Source organism: Papio anubis, chromosome 20 (genome assembly GCF_008728515.1).
Source record: "Papio anubis isolate 15944 chromosome 20, Panubis1.0, whole genome shotgun sequence".
NCBI lineage: Eukaryota > Metazoa > Chordata > Mammalia > Primates > Cercopithecidae > Papio > Papio anubis.
In genome coordinates, this window is record NC_044995.1 from 6,427,515 (window position 1) to 6,450,446 (window position 22,932).

At 51.1% G+C, this 22,932-nt stretch overlaps 1 protein-coding gene across 3 annotated transcripts; it reads right to left on the reverse strand.

Annotated features, from left to right (window-relative positions):
- Positions 1 to 1,294: 1,294 nt before the first annotated feature.
- On the reverse strand, positions 1,295 to 22,932 carry HAS1 (hyaluronan synthase 1). 3 transcript variants are annotated; one of them, XM_031658997.1, is made up of 5 exons: positions 22,889 to 22,932; positions 8,308 to 9,012; positions 5,415 to 5,640; positions 4,717 to 4,849; positions 1,295 to 2,292 (listed from the first exon to the last, which is right to left on the reverse strand). In XM_031658997.1, the coding sequence occupies exons 2-5, from the start codon at positions 8,917 to 8,919 to the stop codon at positions 1,617 to 1,619; spliced, it is 1,647 nt and encodes a 548-aa protein (XP_031514857.1). In that variant the 5' UTR covers positions 8,920 to 9,012; positions 22,889 to 22,932; the 3' UTR covers positions 1,295 to 1,616.

Genomic DNA, 22,932 nt, shown 5'->3' on the forward strand with positions numbered 1-22,932 from the left:
CCAAAATAGGTAAATCTATAAAGAGAAAGCAGATGAGCAGCTATCCAGGTCTTAGGGGGATAAAGGGGTGAGAAAGGAGACGTGAGCTGCCAATGGGGATGGGGTTCCTTTTGTGGGGTGGAGGTTGCAGTGAGAACATTTAGAAAATGTTCTAAAATTAGATTATGGTGGTGGCTGTGCAAACTTGTAAACTTACTAAAAAACGTTGGGTTGTACCCTTTGTTTTTGAGATGGAGTCTCATTCTGTCACCTAGGCAGGAGTGCAGTGGCATGATCTCACCTCACTGCAGCCTCCGCCTCCCAGGTTCAAGTGATTGTCCTGCCTTAGCCTGCTGAGTAGCTGGGATTACAGGCACATGCCACCATGCCTGGCTAAATTTTTTTTGTATTTTTAGTAGAGATGGGGCTTCACCATGTTGGCCATGCTGGTGTCGAACTCGTGACCTCAAGTAATCAGCCCACCTCGGCCTCCCAAAGTGCTGGGATTACAGGAGTGAGCCACCGCACCCGGCCGAACTGTACACTTTGAACGAGTGAATTCTGTGCGAGAGAAATTGGAGACAAATATGGACAACTCTCCCAAGGAAATTTGCTACTAACAGAAATAGATATGGAACAGTTGTTTATGGGGAAACTGAGGTCAAGAGAGGGAGTCTTAAAAATGGGAGAGTAACAATATGTTCAGATGCTGATGGGAAAGGCTCCGAAGGAAAAGGAGAATTGACGGAGGATCAGGTGGAAGGAACTGCTGGAGTGAAGTCTTCGAGCAGACAAAGAGGACATAGGGTCTGGTGCCCTGATGGAAGAGGTTGGCATTGGCTTGGAGCACAGGCAGGTCACCCTCAGCAACAGCAAGAAGGTGGAGTGTATGCACACAGGAGCAAGTGAGTGGGAAGACGTGGAGATGAGGACTCCAGCAAAAGTTTTCTCTTGTAACCCCTATTTTCTCAGTGAGATAGGAAGTCAGCTAAGAGGCTGGGGGAGGAGGTGCTGGAGGTTTGAAGAGAAAAGGGATGTGTTACCCTTCTGAGTAGACGGGCATCATCTGCAGTACCTGACAGTGTGCGGCAGGTGGCAGGTGCTTCGTAAGAACCTGTGAATGAGTTGAGTAACCCTCACACCAACCCTGCCCCATGGGATTAATAATCCCTGTTTTCAAAAGAGGCAACCCCTGGTTCCAAGGAAGGAGAGTGTCTTGTCCAGGTTCAAACAGCTAGCACCCAGCACTGAGCCCAGCGTCCCCAATTCTCAATCATCCAGTCCCCTTAGTTCTCAAAAAAGGAGGAGACTCAGGGAAAATAAATAAAATTCTTTATTACATCCTGATCACACAGTAGAAATGGAGATTAAATAAGAACGAGGAGAAAGCAGGACCCTTTCCCCTCCGCTCCTCAAATCCCACACCCTGACCAATAAATACCCCTCCCTAGAGACCCAGAAGTCCCAGTCCCAATAGAGTCCAGACTGAAGAATCTTGGGCTGCTGACCCCCTCGTTTTGCAGAGGAGGGAAACTGAGGCCCAGAGAACCACCCAGCAAGTTCGTGGCTCGGGGGCCCTGCAGGTCTCCTCTGGCCTCCCCTGAAGACCCTTGAGGCGGCTTCCGCGTGGCTGGAACTCACACCTGGACACGGTAGCCCCCGGTCCGCCGCCGGCAAAGCCTCCGCACGCCCACCCAGTACAGCGTCAACATGACCACCCAGTAGCCCACGTAGGCGCCGGCCCCCGCGGCTAAGTGGTAGGCCTCCGCTGCGCGGGAAGGGCCGCTCCAGTCGGCCCTGGCCTCGTGTGCCACACTGCGGACCAGGCCCCCAAGCAGCAGCAGCGCCCAGAGCGCCAGGGGCAGCAGAGGGACGTAATTAGCGGCCAGCTTCCGCCGGCCCGAGGTGCCCCAGCCACTCTGGTTCATGGTGACCAGCGCCAGGAACTTGGCGGGCAGGAGGCCACACATGTAGAGGGGCGCGTAGAGCGACAGCAGCACCATACGCAGGCAGCCCCGCAGCCAGGCCGCAAAGGCCGCCTTGGCCAGTGCCACGCCCTGCACGCATAGCAGCACCCACAGCAGCGCCCACGGGCGGCCCGCATAGAACAGACGCAGCACCGTGGCCGCCACGAAGAAGGGGAACAGGCCCGAGACCACCGCCTCGTAGGTCATCCAGGCGTGATGCCGGTGCCACCAGAGCGCGTTGTACAGCCATTCACGGAAGTACGACTTGGACCAGCGAGTCTGCTGACTCAGCCAGCGCAGGAAGGACGAGGGTGTCTCTGAGTAGCAACGAGACCTGGAGGTGTACCTGCATGGGCGCGAGGAATAAGGACATCATCGCATGCTCCCTGGGGCCTGGGCAGGATTCTGGAGGCAGAAGTGACCACTGTGGATGGCCACTGGGGGCGAGTTTCTGACCCTCTCTAGGCCTCAGTATTCTCATGTGTAGAATAGGGTTGATAGGTCGGGCACGGTGACTCACGCCTGTAATCCCGGCACTTTGGGAGGCTGAGGCATAAGGAGTTCAAGACCAGCCTGGGCAACATAACAAGACCCCATCTCTACTAAATAAACAAATAAATAAATAAGCACCAATGGGCAGGATGCAATGGCTCATGCCTGTAATCCCAGCACTTTGGGAGGCCGAGGTGGGGGGATCACTTCAGGCTAAGAGTTCGAGATCAGCCTAGGCAACATAGTGAGACCCCATCTCTAACAACAACAACAAAAAAAGCCAGGTGTGGTGATTTGTGCCTGTAGTCCCAGCTATTTCGCAGGCTGAGATGGGAGAATCACTTGAGCTCAGGAGTTTGAGGCTGCGGTGAGCCGTGATCATGCCCCTGCACTCCAGCCTGAGCCTGAGCAACACAGACTCATTTTTTTTTTAAAGACGGAGTCTTGTTCTTGTTGCCCAGGCTGGAGTGCAACGGCACAATCTCAACTCGCTGCAACCTCCGCCTCCTGGGTTCAAGCGATTTTCCTGCCTCAGCGTCCAGAGTAGGTGGGATTACAGGTGCCCGACACCACGCCCAGCTAATTTTTTGTATTTTCAGTAGGGACGGGGGTTTCACTATGTTGGCCAGGCTGGGCTAGAACTCCTGACCTCAGGTGATACACCCGCCTCAGCCTCCCAAAGCGCTGGGATTATAGGCATGAGCTACCACGTCTGGCCTAAGAGTCCATCTGAAAAAAAGAAAGGTTCTCATATGACAAGGATACTGTGAGGATTAAATGAAGATTAAACGCCAAGTGCTTAGGACCAGTAGATAGTATTTGCTTAATAAATGTTAGTTACTACTGTTTTTACTGTGACTAATACCATTACTATTGCCGTTACTAATATCATGTTGGTTACTGACACTATTACTAATACTATCACTAACATATTACTAATACTGTCATGCTTACTATTACTGGCAGTCCCTATAGTGAGGAGCAAGATGGGCGTGGTCGCTACCCAGGGTAGTCTATGTATTGGAACTTCTCAAGGGAACCATCAGGCCTCCTTCCTGTTTTGTGGCAGACATCGTTAATCAATCCCTGCACAGGTTCCAGCCAAGCCCACACAAGACTAGAATCGTAGGCATTACTTGACAGTGTCCAGTCTCCTTCCCCTGTGTCACTTGGCATCCTCAGTGGCCTCCCTGCTTCCGACCTTGCCTTCTGCAGTCTGTACCCAAAACAGCTGCCAGAGGGATCCCATTACAACATGTCACTTCTCTGCTTAAAACCCTCCCACGGCTCCCTCATCTTAGTCAGAGTCCTTAGACCTATAAGCCTTTCATGAGTGGACCCCTTGTTGACTCTCCATCCTCCTCTCCTAATACTCCCTCAGTTCCATGCTCCAGCCACACTGTTCTCACCCTTGAGCCCCACCCTACTTCAGGCACTCCACTTAACACTTCACTCCCCACCCCAAAACTTCCTATCCATCCCCCTGCCCGGCATTATTTATCTCCATAACACATATTATGAACATACTGTATGTTCTGCTTATTTACTTCTTGTGTGTCTCCCCTACTGATGTAATCAATTGGTGTCCTGTCTGCCTATTGCTGTATGCCCGCAGCTTAAACATTCTAGGCACCTAGTGAATATTTGTTGAGTGAATTAATGCATGGATTCCCTTGGATTATCCCAAGTTCCCTCTGGGTCTTTCAGTGGACCTGACTTTGCAGAAATCACTCTTCCCTGAACTTCACTTGGTCTAGATCATCCTCCCCTGAGTCTCATGGAATTACTTGTCTTCTCTTGAAGAACTTGCTAGAGTTCGGGTGCTCCTCTTCTCTCACTTGATTCTTTCTCCACGGCTCTCTCACTAGTTAGATCCCACTCTATCCATTTGTCTCTTGCCCTTCCTACTTCACTCCCCACTACCTTAGTCTCCATGGCAGAACCAACTCACCCTAACTCAATTCTAGGTGGAATTCTCTACCCTCACCTTGCCTCTCTTGGTAGAGTTCACTGCATTCCATGGTTCAATGCAAATGCCAGCCTTGTCCCTTATAGCATCTTCCCCTCTTCCCTAATATCTCACTTGGTAAAGTCCATTGGCTCAATGCAAATGGCCCCTCTGCCCATTATGGTATCTTCCTCTCTCCTCTAAAGTCTCACTTGATAGAGCCCACGGTCTGGTGAGTTACTTTGGATTTGGAGAACTCTCAGCATGCACACATGCTGGGATACTCATTGGCCTCCACACATACCCGACCACCTGGTCCCCTCAGCTTACTTGGTAGCATAACCCATGCTGAGCATGCGGTTGGTGAGGTGCCGGTCGTCCCCAAAAGTACAGTGGGTTCCCAGGAACTTCTGGTTGTACCAGGCCTCAAGAAACTGCTGCAAGAGGTTGTTCCTATATAGGCCTGGGTGAGGGGAGGTGTGAAAGAGTGGCAGTCTCTGCTGTCACCAACATCAACTCCAATGCTGTTTCCAGCCCCAACCCCATCTCCAGTTCCAACCCCATCCTCAGTCATCATAATCTCAATCTCAGCACTATCTCCAATTCCAACTCCAGCCCCAATCCTGTCCTCAACCTCATATCCTGTCATTGAACTATACCCACTGTGACTGCAAACCTGCCCACCCCAGTCTCATCACCAATCCCACATCCATTCTCAGCCCCATCCAAAACCCACTGCAACCTCAAACCTGGCTCCAACTCTGTCTTTGACTCCAAGCTTATCCCATCTTTTTCCCCAGGCCCAGCCCCAATCCCCATCCATATCCTTTCTCCAATCTCACTCCCCACACCAAACTCAGCTCGAACCCAAGCAGCATCCTCACCGCCAACTTCCAGTTTTATCCCATCCCCAGTTCCTGCCCGGCTGCATCTTTGTCCCCAACCCCAGTCACATCCTCAGCCCCATCCGGCTTCCCTTCTCCCTTTCCACCCCATCCACGGCCCTCCCAATCTCTGCCGCTGCTTACCTAGAGGACCACTGATGCAGGACACACAGTGGAAGTAGCTCTGACAAGCCCGCTCCACATTGAAGGCTACCCAGTATCGCAGGCTGCTTAGGAAGCTGACCCAGGAGTCCAGAGGGTTAAGGATCCGCACGTCCCCACCAACAGCCCCTACCCGGGGGTCCTCATCCAGGACCTGCACGAGCTCCAGCAGTGCCATGGGGTCCAACCTTGTGTCCGAGTCACAGACCTGTGAGGTGGAAGGGGACAGGATCAGCACAGACCCCTGCATCGGACTGATGCTTGAGAGGAGGGCACCAAGGGGTTCAATGCAGCTGGGGCACTCTGCAACCGATCTGAATGCAATTTTGAGATTTTTTTAGTCATTTTCAATGTGCAATCACAGTTTAACATGTACTCCAAGATGCACATCCTTGTATGAACATGAACAATGAGACATATACCATCTCCTCTGGTGTGCGAGTGAGACCTCAACTTGCTACTAAGCAATAGAATATGGCAGAAGTTATGGGATATAACTGCCACGATCATATTACCTAATATGGAAATGGTGAATAGGTTTTGCAATGTAATTAAGTCCCCAAATCTCTTGACTATAAGTTAATCAAAAGGAGATTATCCTGGGTGGGCCTGACCTAATCAGGAGAACCCTTTAAAAGCAGATCTAGAAGTCAGAGAGTCTCCTTGCTGGCCTTGAAGAGGCAAGCTACTGCTACCATGAGTTCTGTGGCTGAAAGAAAATGAATTCTGCCAACGAACAAATACATAAGCTTGAAAGATAACCCCAAGGCTTAAAAAAGACCCAGCTCTAGCTGATACCCTGATTGCAACCAGCTCCAGCTGATACCCTGATTGCAACCAGCTCTAGCTGATACCCTGATTGCAACCAGCTCTAGCTGATACCCTGATTGCAACCAGCTCCAGCTGATACCCTGATTGCAACCTGGTGATATCCTGAAAAAAAGGACCCAGCTGAGCTGTGCTGACTCTTGATTCATAGAAACTATGAGGTAATAAATGTGTTTTGTTCAAGTTGCCAAACATATGGTAACTTGTTATGCAGCAATGGAAAACTAATATAAAGCATTAGAATTGCTACACCAGGCCGGCTGTGGTGGCTCATGCCTGTAATCCCAGCACTTTGGGAGGCCAAAGTGGGCAGATAACCTGAGGTCAGGAGTTTGAGACCAGCCTAGCCAACATGGTGAAACCGTGTCTCTACAAAAATACAAGAATTAGCTGGGCATGATGGCAGATGCCTGTATACCAGCTACTGGGGAGGCTGAGGTGGAAGAATCACTTGAACCCAGGAGGCGGAGGTTGCAGTGAACCGAGATTGAACCATTGCACTCCAGCCTGGGCAACAGAGTGAGACTCCATCTCAAAAGATTGCTACACCAAATGGGATGGATGAATGAGTACATAAATGAAATTAATCTGAATATCGAATACATAGATAGATGGCTGAATGGATGAACAAAAGAATCTCAACACTGAAGGAGGGGAAAGGAAGGAGGGAAGAAGAAGAAAGGGAACAAATCTCCACATTTAATAGATAAATGAATGAATAAATGAGCAAATGATCTCCATATTGGATGGATAGATGGGTGTATGAATGAGTGAGTGAAGAAAAGAATTTCTACACTGAATGAAGTAAGGAAGAACTTTTATTTATTTATTTAAGATGGAGTTTTGCTCTTGTTGCCCAGGCTGGAGTGCAATGGTGTGATCTCGGCTCACTGCAACTTCCACCTCCCAGGTTCAAACGATTCTCCTGCCTCAGCCTCCCAAGTAGTTGGGATTACAAGCATGCACCACCACGCCGGGCTAATTTTGTATTTTTGGTAGAGACAGGGTTTCCCTATGTTGGTCAGGCTGGTCTTGAACTCCCAACCTCAGATCAGCCTCCCAAAGTGCTGGGATTACAGGCGTGAGCCACCACGCCTGGCCAGGAAGAACTTAATTCTATATTGAATGGATGGAAATGTGGATAGATGGATGGATGCATGAATGAATCTCTATATTGAATGAGTGGATAAATGAATGGAGGAGTGAATGAATGCATGAAATTAGAATCTGCCTCCAATGGGTGGATAAACAAAGGAAGAAATGACTCTATACTGAATGTATAAATGAATGAAGGAATGAATATTATCCATATTGCATGGATAGGTGGATGGATGACTGAATGAGTGAGAGTGTCTACACTGAATAAAGAAAGGAAGGACTTATTTTATTTTTTAGATGGAGTCTCGCTCTTGTCGCCCAGGCTGCAGTGCAATGGCACGATCTCAGCTCACTGCAAGCTCCACCTCCCAGTTCAAGAGATTCTCCTGCCTCAGCCTCCCGAGTAGCTGGGATTACAGGCACTCGCCACCACGCCCAGTTAATTTTTGTATTTTCAGTAGAGACAGGGTTTCACCATGTTGGCCAAGCTAGTCTAGAACTCCTGAGCTCAGGTGATCCGCCCACCTCAGCCTCCCAAAGTGCCCGGCTAGAAAGACTTAATTTTACATTGAATGGATGGATAACTGAATCATTGGATGAATGGATGAATGAACGAATGAATCTATTGAATGGATGGATACATGAATGGATGAGTCAAGAATAAATGAAATTGTCTCTTCCTGGAATGCGTAGGTGAATGAAGAAAGGAAAGAATGCCTCTACATTGAATGGGTAAATGAACGAAGAAATGAACGAATGATCTCCATATTGGATAAAGGGACAGATGGACGGATGGATGGATAAGTGAAGGAAAGAATCTCTCCACTGCATAGATGAATGCATAAAGAAAGGGAGAGAGTCATTCAAATCTGTACACTGAAGGAAAGACCCCAGGAAAGTGGGATCCGGGTGTTCGAGTCACGAGTGGGCTGAGGGCGCCTCTACTCACCTGCACGTAGTCCACCGAGTCTCCGAGCGCCTTGAAGGCGGTGTACATGACCTCGCGCTTGCCGCCCCAGCGCTGCGCCACGCACACGCACCTGCGAGTCCTCACCAGCGCCTCCACCGCCAGCCGCCCGGGATCCTCCGCCTCCACCTCCCGGTAGGCTCCGGCGCCCACCGCGCCCACCGCCGCGGGTTCCCAGGGCTGGTGGTAGTTGCCGTCCCACACGTACGTGGCGGGGTCCTCGTCGGCGAAGACCTCGCGGAACATGTCTACCATGTAGAGGTCCTCGGGGCGGTTGCCGTCCACCACCATGAGGACGCGCAGCCGCGCGCGCGGGTACAGCAGGGCGCGGGCGGACACCAGGCACTGGCGCAGGTACGCGGGGTCCTCCTGGTAGGCGGAAATGGTCAGCGCCACGCTGCGCGCCGTGGCTGCATCCAGGCGCCCCCGTGCCGCCGCGCGCCGCGCCGCCGCCGCCACCCGCCGATGCTCCAGGTACGCGAAGAGGCTTTGCGCCAACAGGTGCGCCGAAAGGAAGGCCCCGTAGAGGCCGAAGGCCAGGAGGCCGTAGCGATCGGAGGCCAGCGGCACCCCGGCGGCGTAGGCCCAGGTCATGAGGCCCAGGATGAGCAGGGCGAAGGCGATGGTCAGCACCCTCCGGGCCAGGCCGGAGCAGCGGCGGGCTGCAGGAGTGGGCTTGGGCGTGTCCTGCTGGGAGAGAGAGTGGAAAGGAAGGGGCATGAGTCCCGAGGGCCTCCTCTGAGAGAAGATTACAAAATCCCTTCCTTGCTTCCCTCCTTCCTTTCCCCTTCCCCTCCCCTCCCTTCCCCTTCCCTTTCCTCCCTCTCTCCCTTCCTCCTTCCTTCCTTCTCTGTCTCTCTCTCTCTCTTTCTCTCTCTCTCTCTTGCTCTCGCTCTCCCTTTCTCTCTCTCTCTCCTTTTGTGTATGTGTGTGTGTTTTTTTTTTCTTTTGAGACAGGGTCTCATTCCAGCCTAGTGGCACAGTCTGGGCCTACTTCAGCCTCAGCTTCCCAAACTCAGGCTCAGCCTCCTACCTCAGCCTCCCTAATAGCTGGGACTACAAAGCGTGTGCCACAACTCCTGGCTAATTTTTAAATTTTTGGTAGACACGGGGGTCTCCCTACATTACCTAGGCTGGTCTGGAACCCCTGGACTCAAGTGACATGGCTGCCCCGACCTCCCTAAGTGCTGGGATTACAGGGATGAGCTACCTCACCGGACCCAGAATCATTTTCATTAACGAAAATAATTGGGGCAAATAGCTATCTAGGCTTCATGCTGATTAGATTCCTTCTTTTCATTATTATTTATTTATTTTTATAGACAGCGTCTTGCTCTGTCGCCCAGGCTGGGGTGCAGTGGCAGCATCACAGCTCACTGTAGCTTCTAACTTCTAGGCTCTGGTGATCCTCTCACCTCAGCCTCCCAAGTAGCTAGGACCACAAGGCTGGAGTCACAATGCCTTACTAATTTAAAAAAAAAAAAAAATTTAGAGGAGGAGTCTCACTATGCTGCCCAGGCCCCAGTCTCCCAAAGTACTATGAATACAGGCATGAGCCACCAAGCCCAGCCTCATTTTGTTCCTTCCAATACAATTTTTTTCCACGTTTTGAAATCTCTTAAATCCATGAGGATGATTGCATGCAATGGAGTGTCACAATTTAATTACCAGGGCGTTTCCCTCCTCTTTCTTAGTGGCACATACAATGAGGATTTATCTTCCAATCAAAGGCTTCTTAGGGTTGAGACAGTAATAATAATAACATGTACTCAAAAACCAAAATGCTATGTACCAGTCCCTGCTCTAAGCCTTTAAGATAAACGAATTTATTTTAATCCTTACAACAGCGCTATAAGGTAGGTACTGTTATTATTATCCCCATTCTACAGATGAGGCAGCTGAGTCACACAGAGGTTCAGCATCCTGCCCAAGGTCATCCCTGGAAAGCAGAGGAGACTGGATTTGAACCTTAGGAATTGAATTGCTAAACCTCAACCTTTAGCCCTCGGCAGAGCCCTGGGGGACAGATAGTGCTCGCTGCCACCATACAGGTGGCCAAACTGAGGACTGATTGGCCAGAAGGAGTGACTTGCACAGGGTCAGCAGCCCACGGTGGAGGACTCTTCTTTCTGACTTTCCAGAGGCATAGCCTCGTTCTGCTTTTCCACTGCCCAGCTCCCCAGCAGAACAGGTGCCCCAGTAAATGTTGCTGGAAGAGCCCAGAATCAGAGGAAAGAGTACTTTCCGTGTGCCAGACACTACTGTACAGCAACCTTTATATATATATATAGTTTTTTAAAATTGAGACAGGGGGCCGGACACTGTGGCTCACACCTGAAATCCCAGCAGTTTGGGAGGCTGAGGCAGGTGGATCACCTGAGGTCAGGAGTTCAAGATTAGCCTGGCTAACATGGTGAAACCAAAATACAAAAATTAGCCAGGCTTGGTGGCGCATGACTGTAGTCCCAGCTACTCAGGAGGCTAAGGCAGGAGAATTGCTTGAACCCCTGAGGTGGAGGTTACAGTGAGCTAAGACGGCGCCACTGCACTTCAGCCTGGGTGACAGTGCAAGACTACATCTCAAAATAATAATAATAATAATAATAACAATAATTGAGACAGGATCTTGCTGTGTTGCTCAGGCTAGTCTTGAACTCCCAGGCTCGAGCGATCCTCCTGCCTTGGCCCCCTAAAGTGCTGGGATTATAGGCGTGAGCTACTGCACCCGGTCTCTACAACCTTATAGAGCAGGTACCTCTACTGTCTTCTGTTACAGATGAGGAAACTGAGACACTGAGAGGCAAATACTTTTACCCAAGGTCACTCAGGTAATAAGCAGTGTTAGAAATAAAACTCAGGCAGTCTGGCTCTGGCATCCCCTCTACACTAAACTGCCTCCTACGCCACCAGTTCCTGCCTCATAGGCTTACTGTGGGTTATTTAAATGCGTCATTAAGATATAGATCTTTGTGTCCAATACAGGTGTCACCAGCTACATGTATCTACCAAGCACTTGAAATGCAGCCAGTATCACCGAGGAACTGAGTTTAAAATTTTATTTTAATTTTAATTCATTTAAATTTTAAAAACTCTTACTTGATTCAGTTATTAGAAAACTTTTAAATATGTTTGGAACAAGTTGCATCTATGATGCTCCTTTTGTAACTGTAAATTTTATAAAATCTAAACACAGATTAGGTATTTCCAATGAAAAGGTAGCATCTAAGTGAGAAGCGCAATAAACACACTGGATTTTGAAGCCCAAGTCTGGGGAAAAGAAAGTGAAATAGCTCATTAACATTTATGTATTGATTACATATTGAAATTATCATATCTCATACGTAGCAGGGGTTGGCATGCTAAGACCTGCTACAGCCTGCAGGCTAAGAATTTTTTTTGATATTTTTAGATGGTTTTTAAAAGCCAAAAGAAGAATAATAGTTTGTGGAGCATGAAAAATATGAAATTCAAATTTCAGTGTCCTTAAAGGAAGCTTTATTTGCACACAACCGCATTCATTGGTTATACATCATCTGTGGCTGATTCTCCATTTACAACATGGAAGTTGAGTACTTTCAAAAGAGACCAGATGACCCCCAAGAGCCTCAAATATTTACTATTGGGACCTTTATCAAAAAAAATGTGCTGGCCCCTGACACACTGGGTTAAATAAAAATATATTATTAAAATTAACTTCACCTGTTTGTTTTTACTTTTTGAAATGTGGCCACAAGAACATTTTAAATTAGATATTGTGGTTTTTGTTACATTTCTAGAGGACAAAGCTGAGGTGCAGCTTTTAAACTCTCAACATTAAACATTATTCTTTCTTCTCGAATCCCCCTTGTCTCTTCCTTTGCCTCAAACCTGGCCTTGCCTGAGTTCCTAAGGATGGCCCAATTCATGCTAGGGATCCAGAGACTTGATTCTAGAAACACAGATGAACACACGTGTAGACACACCCCCCCCCACGTGAACTCACACGTGATGAGTGACACACAGAATGAAATTACTTGTGTTCTACAGGATGACCCCAGACACCCACTTAGGCCAAACACAGCGACCCCGTGACCCCCACTGACGGCCACACAGGTGAACCTGCAGGCACACACCCCTCGGCAGGAAAAAGCAACACCAGCAAGGGGATGCCCACGTGGCCACAAACACACAGAGCCCCAGCTGAGAGTCTGGGGCAATGGGACACACAGGGAAGATTTCAAGAGAAATAGTAGGTGACTGTCAAGCTGATACTGAACCAGATGAAATTGCTGTTCTTCCAAGTTTTGAGTGGCTCAGTATCGGTGATTTCATTTGGTTCAACTTAATAGCTATTGAACGCGTGAAACAGAAATCCATTCCCACGTGCCACAGGCAGATCCAACTCTCTTACTCAGTCTCTTTCACTTGCTCACTGTCTCACTCCCTCTTTCTGTCTGCCTCCCAGGGACCATAGACATACACAAATTTATAGCAAGATACACAGATACAGAAATACAGACATGGCACATCTCACCTACATGTACTTGGGATGGTCGCCCACACAGGGCAATGTATACACAGACCTGCACACTCAGCCTCACATGCTCACTGTCCCCTACACACATATGGTCACTGTCACGCACATGGATACACACATGAAATCATGTGCACACAGTTCCCCAACACTCCTGGTCACACATATGGCAGTAGTTTCCCCCACATGGCTGTATACACACACACACACACAACCTGTGTCATCGCAGTGGGTCTGGCCGGGCACTCTCTTCTCTCCTGCTTGCTCTCCCAGCCTCTCTGTGGCCAGAGAGCTGCAGGGGAGTCATTTGAAGACCAGCACAGCGGGGGCGGGAGCAAGTGCTGACGTCAGTCAGGCTAAGCTGGGCCAGGGGCTCTGAGGTCACGGCTGGGCAGCTCCACCCGCTTCCCGCTATTACTCCCACCCCGCTCAGCCAGACGGGCCTCCCTTCCCAGGCCCCCATGTCTACCCGCGCCCCTCCTCTAGTCCTCTCTGCCATCGTTCCCCCTCCTCTCCCAGCCTCTCTCCTCTATGTCTTCTTCTCTCTTCCTCCCCACTCTTGTCCCTTGTCTCCCGTGATTTTTCTCTTCCACCTTGCTTGCATTTTGGGGGTTCCCCTCATCCCCTATCCCTGTATTTCCCTCCGTCCCTTTCTTTCTCCCCAATCCACTATTTATCCTCATCTCTTTCTTGGTACCCTTCTCTCTCTCCCCATTACCACATTTCTCCAAGTTTCTGTCTTTCTCTCCATCCCTTTCTTCCTCTCCACTTCTCTTGCCTCCTGTCACCCTCATTTGTTTCTCTTCTTACTTTAAAGCTCTCCCTACCTCCCCCTTCTCACTTTCCCCAGTCACCCCCACCCTGCCTCTCCCGCAGCCGCCTCTCCTGTCCCCAGAATCCAACTCTGGGTTGAGCCCCCCAGGGACATGTCTCAGCAACTGGTAGATGGAACGAAACACACACACGTGCGTGCTGTGGGTGTGTCTGTGTGTGCGCTGGCCCAAGGCACGGCTGCCTGGAATCGGAGCTGTGAGTGAACGTCTGTCTATTCGGTGCCTAACTGACGTGGGTCTGCGTGTGTGCACCAGGGCCTGGGGTGGAGGGCTGGAGCACTGGGGTTTGTATCCCCAGGGACTCAGGGATGAACACAGAGAGTTGTCGGTCAGCTGCCCCTGGGGATCCAGCCGGGGTCTGTCAGTGCTTTCACCCATCAGGGAAACTGAGTCAGAGGAAGGGTGGAAAAGAGATGCGGGACCTGGGGTGCCCAGACCCGAGCCCCTCAGGACCAGAAGATCTGTGATAAATGTCTGTTTCCATGCCCTTCTTTCTATGAATTTTTAAAAAATTATCTGTATCTAATTCTGTTCTTCTCTTTCCTCCTCTTACTGCGAACTATTGATGTCTCACTTTCTGCCTTGGTAGCTGCCTCTTTTTCTCTCTGCCTATGACTCCGATGACCTTTGGTGTCTGGCAGGGTCCAGCTCCAGGACAGGCTGAAAGACATGGAGCAGCAGAGAGAAATTCCCCCATCCTCTCTCTTTGTCTGCCTCTCCGCGAGTCTCTGTTGTTTTGTATCTGTCTCCCCATCTCTGTTTCTCGGTCCATCTATCTGGGTCTCTGCCTCTGTGTATTCCTGTCTGTTTCTCCTCCTCATCTCCCCTCACAACCATTCTCTCTCTGTTTTTACCCAGGAGTGTCTGTCCCTTTGCATTTCTGAGGTCTCCCTGACTTTCCTCTTGTGTGGCTCTCCCTCTTTCTGAGTGACTTTTTCACTGTGTGTCCGTGTGTGTGTCTCTTTCTCTCTGTCTCTCTTTCTCCCTCTATCTCCCTCTCTATCTCTGTCTCTATCCTCCCTCCATCTCTCTGCATCCCCATCTCTTTTCTTTTCTTTTTTTTTTTGAAATGGAGTCTCACTCTGTCACCCAGGCTGGAGCGCAGTGGCATGATCTCGGCTCACTGCAACCTCCGCCTCCCGTGTTCAAGCTATTCTCCTTCCTCAGCCTCCCGAGTAGCTTGAACTACAAGCATGCACCACCACACCCGTATGTTTTTAGTAAAGATGGGGTTTCACTATGTTGGCCAGGCTGGTCTTGAACTCCTGACCTCAAGTGATCCATCTGCCTTGGCCTTCCAAAGTGTTGGGATTACCGGCGTGAGCCACCACACCTATCTCTTTGTGAGACTCTATCTCTGTATGTGTTTCTCTCTCTCTCTCATTCACTGTTTCTCTCCATTTCTCTGTTTGTGCATCTTCGTCTCTCGCTGCAGTTCCATCTCTTCCAGCCTGTCCCGGAGCTCTCCCCTGCCGGACACCAAATCCGCACACCCTGGGCTGTTCCCGAGGAGGATGCGCCAGGCCAAGCCTCTGCCCGGGCCTGGCTGTCAGGGAGAAGGTGCATTCCCAAGGACCCCGAACGCCCCGCCCACCCACCAGGGCGGGCCGGGCTGTGTCTGACGCTGTTGCTGGGAGCCGGGCCGCCTGGTGTCTGGCTGTGTCAGGATGATGGATCCTCAGATGATCTGAGGCCAGCCCGGAGCAGAAGGGGAGGGTGAGTCCTCCGCCCAGTGGGAGGGGGCAGCACAGGCCCCTCCCCAGAAGTGGGGCATTTGGCTGCCCAGCCCCCACCCCGCCCTGCTCGGGTGGAGCAGCTGTATAAAACCAGATGTTTCTAAAACCAGAGTGCGGATAAAACCAGGGCTTTAATTCTCAAAGGTTCCCTTCTCTGAAACCCAAGAGTCCAGGTTCCCAGCCCCTCCTCCTTCAGACCCGGGAGTCCAGACCCCAGCCCCTCCTCCCTCAGACCCAGGGGCCCAGGCCCCCAGCCCCTCCTCCCTCAGACCTAGGAGCCCAGTCTCCCAGCCCCTCCTCCCTCAGACCCAGGAGTCCAGACCCCAGCCCCTCCTCCCTCAGAACCGGGAGTCCAGACCCCAGCCCCTCCTCCCTCAGACCCAGGAGTCTAGGCCCCCATTCCCTCCTCCCTCAGACCCAAGAGTCCAGGTCCCCAGCCCCTCCTCCCTCAGACCCAGGAACCCCAGGCCCCCAGTCCCTCCTCCCTCAGACCCAGGAGCCCAGGCCCCCAGCCCTTCCTCCCTCCAGACCCAGGTCAGGCCCCCCAGCCCCTCCCCCTCAGACCCAGGCCCCAGGCTGAACCTCCTCCCTCAGACCCAGGGTCCGGGCCCCTAGCCCCCTCCACAGACCCAGGGCCCAGTCTCCCAGACCCTCCTCCCTCCAGACCCAAGTCCAGGCCCAGCCCCACTCAGACCCAGGGCCAGGCCCCTGAACCACATCCTCCCTCAGACCCAGGGTCCAGGCCCCCAGCCCCCTCCCTCAGGCCCAAGTCTGGGCCCCCAGCCCCTCCAGACCCCGGTGGCCCCAGGCCCCATCCCCTCCTCCCTCAGACCCCTAGGCCCCCATTCCCTCCTCCCTCAGACCAGTCCATTCCCCTCCTGCCTCAGACCCAGGGTCTAGGCCCCCAGTCCCCTCTCCCTCAGACCCAGGAGTCCAGGCCCAGGCCCCATCCCTCCTCCCTCAGACCCAGAGTCCAGGCCCCCAGCCCTCCTGCCTCCAGACCCAGGAGTCCCAGGCCACATAGGCCCTCCCTCAGACCTAGGAGTCCAGGCCCCAGCCCCTCCTCCCTCAGACCCAGGAGTCTCAACTCCCAGCTTCCTTCTCCCTTGGACCTACATGTCCAGACCCTAGAATTTCTTGCAGGAAGAGATGACCAAGGCTGGAAGCAGCCCAGACAAGTGCTGAAAGACAGGGAGCAGTGAAGCTGGAAACTCCCACAGGAGGCCGGGGCTGGTGGTGGAGAGACAGGTAGGGACCCCACACCCCTCACTAACACCCATGGCTCCTGGAAACCCCCACTCCTGTGGTGGCTGTTTTCCAGTTCCTGCCCTGGGTCCACAGTGGCCTTCCCAGCATTTCAGCCATCATCAGGAAACCTCAGGGTACAGCTTACAGAATACCTGGACGGAAGGAGCACAGGGTGGGAGAGGTAAGGCAAAAATGGAGCAAAGGCAGAGGAGAAAACATTCATTCATTTTAGGGACATCTCCTGAGCCCTGGTGGACGGGGCTGGGCTGGGCGATGCCGGGCACACAGAGATGACTCAGCCCTGGGCCCTGCCCTTGGGGAGATGCCAATCTGGTGGAGAAGACAGCTGTGTAAACAGAGGGCCACAAAACAGTGCAAGGATGCACCAACCCAGCCCAAGAGTCAGGGAGGGCTTCCTGGAGGAGGTGATGCTGGCTGATGAGGAGTTAGCCATGGTCAGGGTGGGGGTGGAAGGTGGGGCTAGAAAGGGGCATCCAAGGCAAGAAATGGTGTGACCAGTCCAAAAAGTAAGGGCAGATTGATGCTGTGAAGCACAGTGGGTGAAACAAGGGTGTGGGGGGTTGAAGGTCCCTAGTGAGGTCCACCCATTTGGGTTTAAAAAAATTTTTTTGGCCAGGCACAGTGGCTCATGCCTGTAATCCCAGCACTTTGGGAGGCCAAGGCAGGCAGATCACTTGAGGTCAGGAGTTTGAGACCAGCCTGTCCCAAATGGTGAAACCCCATCTATACTAAAAATACAAAAGTTAGTCGGGTGTGGTGGCGTGCACCTGTAATCCCAGCTACTCAGGAGACTGAGGTGGGAGAGTCACTTGAACGAGAGGCGGAGGTTGTAGTGAGCCAATATTGCACCACTGCACTCCGGCCTCCCGTCTCAAAAAAAATTTTTTTTAACTAAGTAACAATTATACATATTTATGATATACAGCATGACATTTGTTATATATATAATCCATTGTGAAATGGCTAAGTCAAGCTATTGAACGCATGCAACGTGTTGGGTTTTGAATGCAGGAGTCAGAGGCTAGGACTGCTCTGGTGGCACTGGGGAGCCATGGAAGGGCTGTGAGCAAGGGAGGGGCAGGATCAGCTCTTGGTCTGAGCAAGGGCTAAACTGGAGGGAGAGACAGGGGCTCTGGGCCAGGATGAGTCGCTGGGTGGTGGGGTTGCATCAGAGATCCCTGGGGCTTTTCCAGGGTAGAGAGGAAGTGTGAGTAAGGTTGGGCAGAGGTGCAGGACCCCGAGGATCCACGACCAAGAAGACTGGGAGATGGACACAGATATGGCGGGCTAACTTGCCAAACTCCTAACCTCAGCTAGTTCTGGTTACAGGTGCTCTTCCCTTTGCTCCATCTCAGGCAGGTACCTCCTGGGGAACCAGTGAGGGCAAGGGGCCCCTGGGCAGTAACCTGAAGAGATCCTTGTTTTATTAAATGCTTGAATCCAGGTAGACGGTTTCTTTGCTAGGTGTCCTGGGTTGGGAAGGGAAATGCACATTGCGGGGATCTAGATAACTAGAGACGGAGGAGAAAAGGAGGTAGGGAGAGGGAGGAAAGACAGAAGCTGGCTTCCGCGACCATCTATTCAACAGCAAAACCTGCCCTACCCCTGGATTCCTGACCCACTTTACTCTCCTCTGCTTTCTCTTTTTCTTTTTCCCCATAGCATTGATCCCTTTCCTATATAACGTATAACTTGCATAAGGTACGTTTAGTATCGTTTTTGTACAATGTGTGTCTTCCTGGTTCGAATGCAAGCTCTAGACAGGCAGCTGTCTTTATCTGATTTGTTCATGGCTCATTCCTCAGCGCCTGGACCTGTGTCTAGTACCTGGTAGGTGCTCAACAAATATGTGTTGAACAAATGTGTGAGGTCGGGATAGAAAGTCAGATTGGTGGATGGAGAGGGGAAAGAAAAAGGAGAGCAGCCAGGCACGGTGGCTCACGCCTGTAATCACAGCACTTTGGGAGGCCAAGGCAGGTGGATCACTTGAGGTCAGGAGTTCGAGACTAGCCTGGCCAACATGGTGAAGCCCCGTCTCTACTAAAAATACAAAAATTAGGCAGGCGTGGTGGTGCACGCCTGCAGTCCCAGCTACTCAGGAGGCTGAGGCAGGAGAATCGCTTGAACCCAGGAGGTGGAGTTTGCAGTGAGCCGAGATCATGCCACTGCACTCCAGCCTAGGCAACAAAGTGACTCTGTCTGGGGGAAAAAAAAATGAAGAGGAAGGAAGGAGGGGAAGGAGAGATGAGGGAAGAAGGAGGAAGGAGAGGAGGAGGGAGGGAAAGAGAGGAGGAGGGAGGGAAAGAGAGAAGGAGGGAGGGAAAGAGAGAAGGAGGGGGAGGAAGGTCAGAAGAGGAGGAGAATGGAGGAAGGAGAGAGAGAAGGAAGGATAGGGAAGAGGGGGAGGAGAGAAGTTGGGGAGAGAGGGCCCAGCAGCTGGGACCCCCACCCCACCCCTACATAATAGTTCTATGGGCACCACTCAGAGTGGCCCGTCCTGGAAGGATGCGTTGAGGAGCTCCGGGGAGGTGGGACCTTAGACAAAAAAGACTCCAGCATCAGCATAGACCCCAAGTCTGGAAAGAGACTGCCTCCGGACTTCCAGGAACTCAGAGCCCTGGATGAGCTAGAGTTAGACGGAACCTTTTCTCCCCCACACGCATATTCTGGGAAACCCCTAGGCTTCCATGATTCCGCTGAAATCCAGGGAGAGAGGGAGCCTAGCCAGCAATGATGACTGTACATCCACCTTCTGCCTCTAGCCAGTGCCTCTGTGAGAAACTGTAGAACTTCCAGAGCTGGGAGGAGGGAGAGAAAGGCCTGGAGGAGGAGGGCCCTGCCTGTATCCAGTGGAAGGCACTTTCTACCCCAGCACCCACCACCTCTCCTGCCCCTTTCCCTGGAGAGAAATAGAGACAGTAAGAGCCGAACAGAGGGAGAGGGAGGGAGGCGCTTCCTTTTGCAAAAGCTGTTTATCCTCTCCAGGGAAGCAAGAGAGGAGGAGACTCATTTTCCAGATAGGGAAACGGAGGCAAAAGAAGAGTCGTTTCCTGGGACAAGTGATACAGCACACAGGCAGTGTGGCTGGGTAACAGAAAACAGGCATTAGGCATTAAGTCACTACACTATACCCTGCCAGTCACAGAGGAAGGAGGAACTAGGGGCTTAGACTAAGATCTGAGAGCCTGGATTCCTGGGTCTGAGGGAGGAGTGGCTGGGGTCTGAACTTCCTGGTCTGAGGAAGGAGGGGCTGGACCTGGACTCCCAGGACTAAGGGAGGAGGGGCTGGACCTGGACTTCTGGATCTGAGGGAGGAGGAGTTAGACCTGGACTTCTGGATCTGAGGGAGGAGGGACTGGGGCCCTAGACTCTGCATGCGGGGCTTAAAACCTAGATGACGGTGCAACAAACCACCATCGCACATGTATACCCACGTAACAGACCTGCACATTCTGCCCATGCATCCCAGAACTTAAAGTAAAAATTGATTTGATGCATTTTAGGGAGAAAGGAGTTACAGGCAAAGTCGTAAATCAATACATGGAAGACATACATTGGTTTGGCCTGAAAATGCAGGATATCTTGAAGAGGAGCGGGCTTACAGGTTACAGATGGATTCAGGGATTCTTTGGTTCGCAGTTGGTTAAAGGAGTAAGGGTATGCTTAAAACCTGGAGTCTGCAAAAAAGAATGTTTTACGATAAGGATGCAGTGTAGCAAGATTGATGGCCCTTAGAAGTGACTTAACACTTGCCTTAGGTCTTGTATGTAATTTGGTATGTTATCATCACAAAGAATGTTTTGTCAATCTTATTTTACCTATAATGCTGGTCTTCTGTCGTTCCTAAACTCCAAAAGGGAAGGGGCATAAGAAGGCGTGTCCCACCCGCCTTCAAGTCACCGCCAGGAACTCAGTTTTTAGGTTTCTCTGGGATCCCTTTGGCTAAGAAAGGGTCTTGTTGAGTCAGTGTGGTGGTGGTAAGGGGGTCGGAGGGAGGGCCTTAGGATTTTATTTTTATTTTATAGCATGATTGATTAAATCATTGGCCACTGGTGATTAGTCAATCTCCAGCCCCTCTCCCCTCTTGAAATTTGGGGCATGAGGCTAAAAATTCCGCTGGGATCACAGGGTTCGTCTCTCTGGCAACCATCCCCGATCCGCCCAGATCTGCCTCGTTAGTATAAACTCAGGTATGACTGATAGGGGCTAATTATGAATAACAAAATATGCTTTTCTCACCTCCTCACTCAGGAAGTTACAAGAATTTTAGGAGCTCTGTGCTAGAAATTAGGGGCAGAAAACAAATATACATTTATTTATTTTTAGACAAGTTTTCACTGTGTGGTCCAGGCTGGAACGCAGTGGTGCAGTCACTGTTCACTGCAGGCTCGACCTCCTTGGGGATTAGGATTTCAACAATGAAGTTAAGGGGACCCGAACACTTATTCCATTACAGTTAGTGACCTGTTCTTGGCATGGAGCCATTTCATTCCTCTGAGCCTCTCTTTTTTCGTCTGTAAAATGGGACTGTCTCAATTTGTCCTTCATAGGAGAGCCCTCAAGGTTAAGAGAGAGAGAGTCTGTCTGGCACATTGGAATATGAGGTGAGTTTAGCCATTCCTGAAAGAGTAGAGGCTGAAGGACTCCAAGACTAACGCAGGTGGTAACAGGAGGATGCTTCCCTGGATACACCACCCCTTCACCCTCCCTGGATACCCCACCTCTCCTCTGAGGAGTAAGCCAGGTTGGAGCTGGGAGGAGCCCACACTCTGTCATGAGACACCCCTGGGTTCCAAGGCAGGCAGCCTTGCGCAAGCTACCTCCTGACTCTGAGCCTCCCCCTCCACCTTAGCCACCTGCAGACAAGGAGAACCCTTCCCCATGTTGATGCAGGGAGTGGAACTCTGTTTGGCATCCACTTAATCCCTGGGCCCCAGCTTCCTAGTCACTCAAGCATGGGGCGAATAGACCCTCTAACCTGGGCCATAGCAGAAAGCTCCAAACAGTTTGGTGAGCAGCCACACTGTGCAACACAGAGAGTGTGTCATCAAAGGGGCACGCCTGTGGGCTCCAGATAGAGGACACAGAGCTGCAGAAGTCCAGTGGCCCCTTTCTGTGACCTGGGCTGCAGGCACCCGCAGTCCAGAGGCTCAAAACCACAATGCTGTCATTCCCAGTGAATGCTGTAAGACGAAGAGGAAGTAACGCGGCCGTGGTTTCCCATGAGGGGATTACTTAAGAGGATGTCCTAACCCCCAGAAGCTGTGACCGTAACATTATTTGGAAAGAGGGGTTTTGCAAATGTTGTAAAGTTAAGAATTTCAAGATTTGAGCATATCCTAGATTTAAGGTCGGCCCCAAACGCCATGGCAGGTGTTTATGAGTGAGGCAGAGGAAGGTAGACGCCAAACACAGAGAAGAAGGTGATGTGAAGACGGGGGCAGAGATTGCAGTAGTGATGCACCCACAAGCCAAATGTATTAGTTTTCTAAGGCTTCTGTAATAACAAAGAACATCTGTCCCTCGGTGTCCTTGGTTCCACATGCAGTGGGGTTGATGGGTGACCCCCAAAAGATACATCTAAGCCCTAACCTGCGGAACCTAAGGATGTGACCTTATTTGGATACAGGGTTTTAAGAGCTTTTGCAGGTGTCATGAAGTTAAGGATTTTGAGATGAGATCTGGCTTTTCAATCCTGATACCATCCTGGTCAACACCCTTCTGGTCCTTGTGATAATTTCCATTTTCCAAATGTTGAGAGAGAACACAGAGATGAAGGAAGCTGCCCCAAAGCACATGAGACACGGCCTCTGCTATCAGCTCTTGTCATCGTATGTTCAATAATTCTGCAAAACTGGTCCATGGACTCCAAAGCATCCACATCATCTGTGTGCATTTGCTAAACATGATGACTACTGGTCTTCACTGTCATTTCTTCAGATTTTGTGAGCTCAGGGCTGTGGAAATGATTTAAACAAACACCCCAGGTAATTCTTACATACAGTTTGAGAACCATCTGATTAGGAGGGGAAAAAAAAACCAAAACAAAACGCCTCCCAAAGTGAAATAATAAGACTGAATGCCTGTAATTCCAGCACTTCGGGAGGCAGAGGTGGGAGCCCCAGGGGGTTCGAGAGCAGCCTGGCAACACGGTGAGACCTTGTCACTACAAAAAATTTTAAAATTAGCTGGATGTGGTGGCGTACACTTACGGTTCCAGTTACTTGAAGGGCTGAGGTGGGAGGATCACTAGAGC

Excerpts from the sequence above, each read along its gene's own strand:
- HAS1 (XM_031658996.1), bottom strand. Across the intron at positions 5,641-8,307 it reads ACTCGGTGGACTACGTGCAG|GTCTGTGACTCGGACACAAG; the intron begins GTGAGTAGAGGC and ends TCCACCTCACAG. Across the intron at positions 2,293-4,716 it reads AGCATGGGTTATGCTACCAA|GTACACCTCCAGGTCTCGTT; the intron begins GTAAGCTGAGGG and ends GCGCCCATGCAG.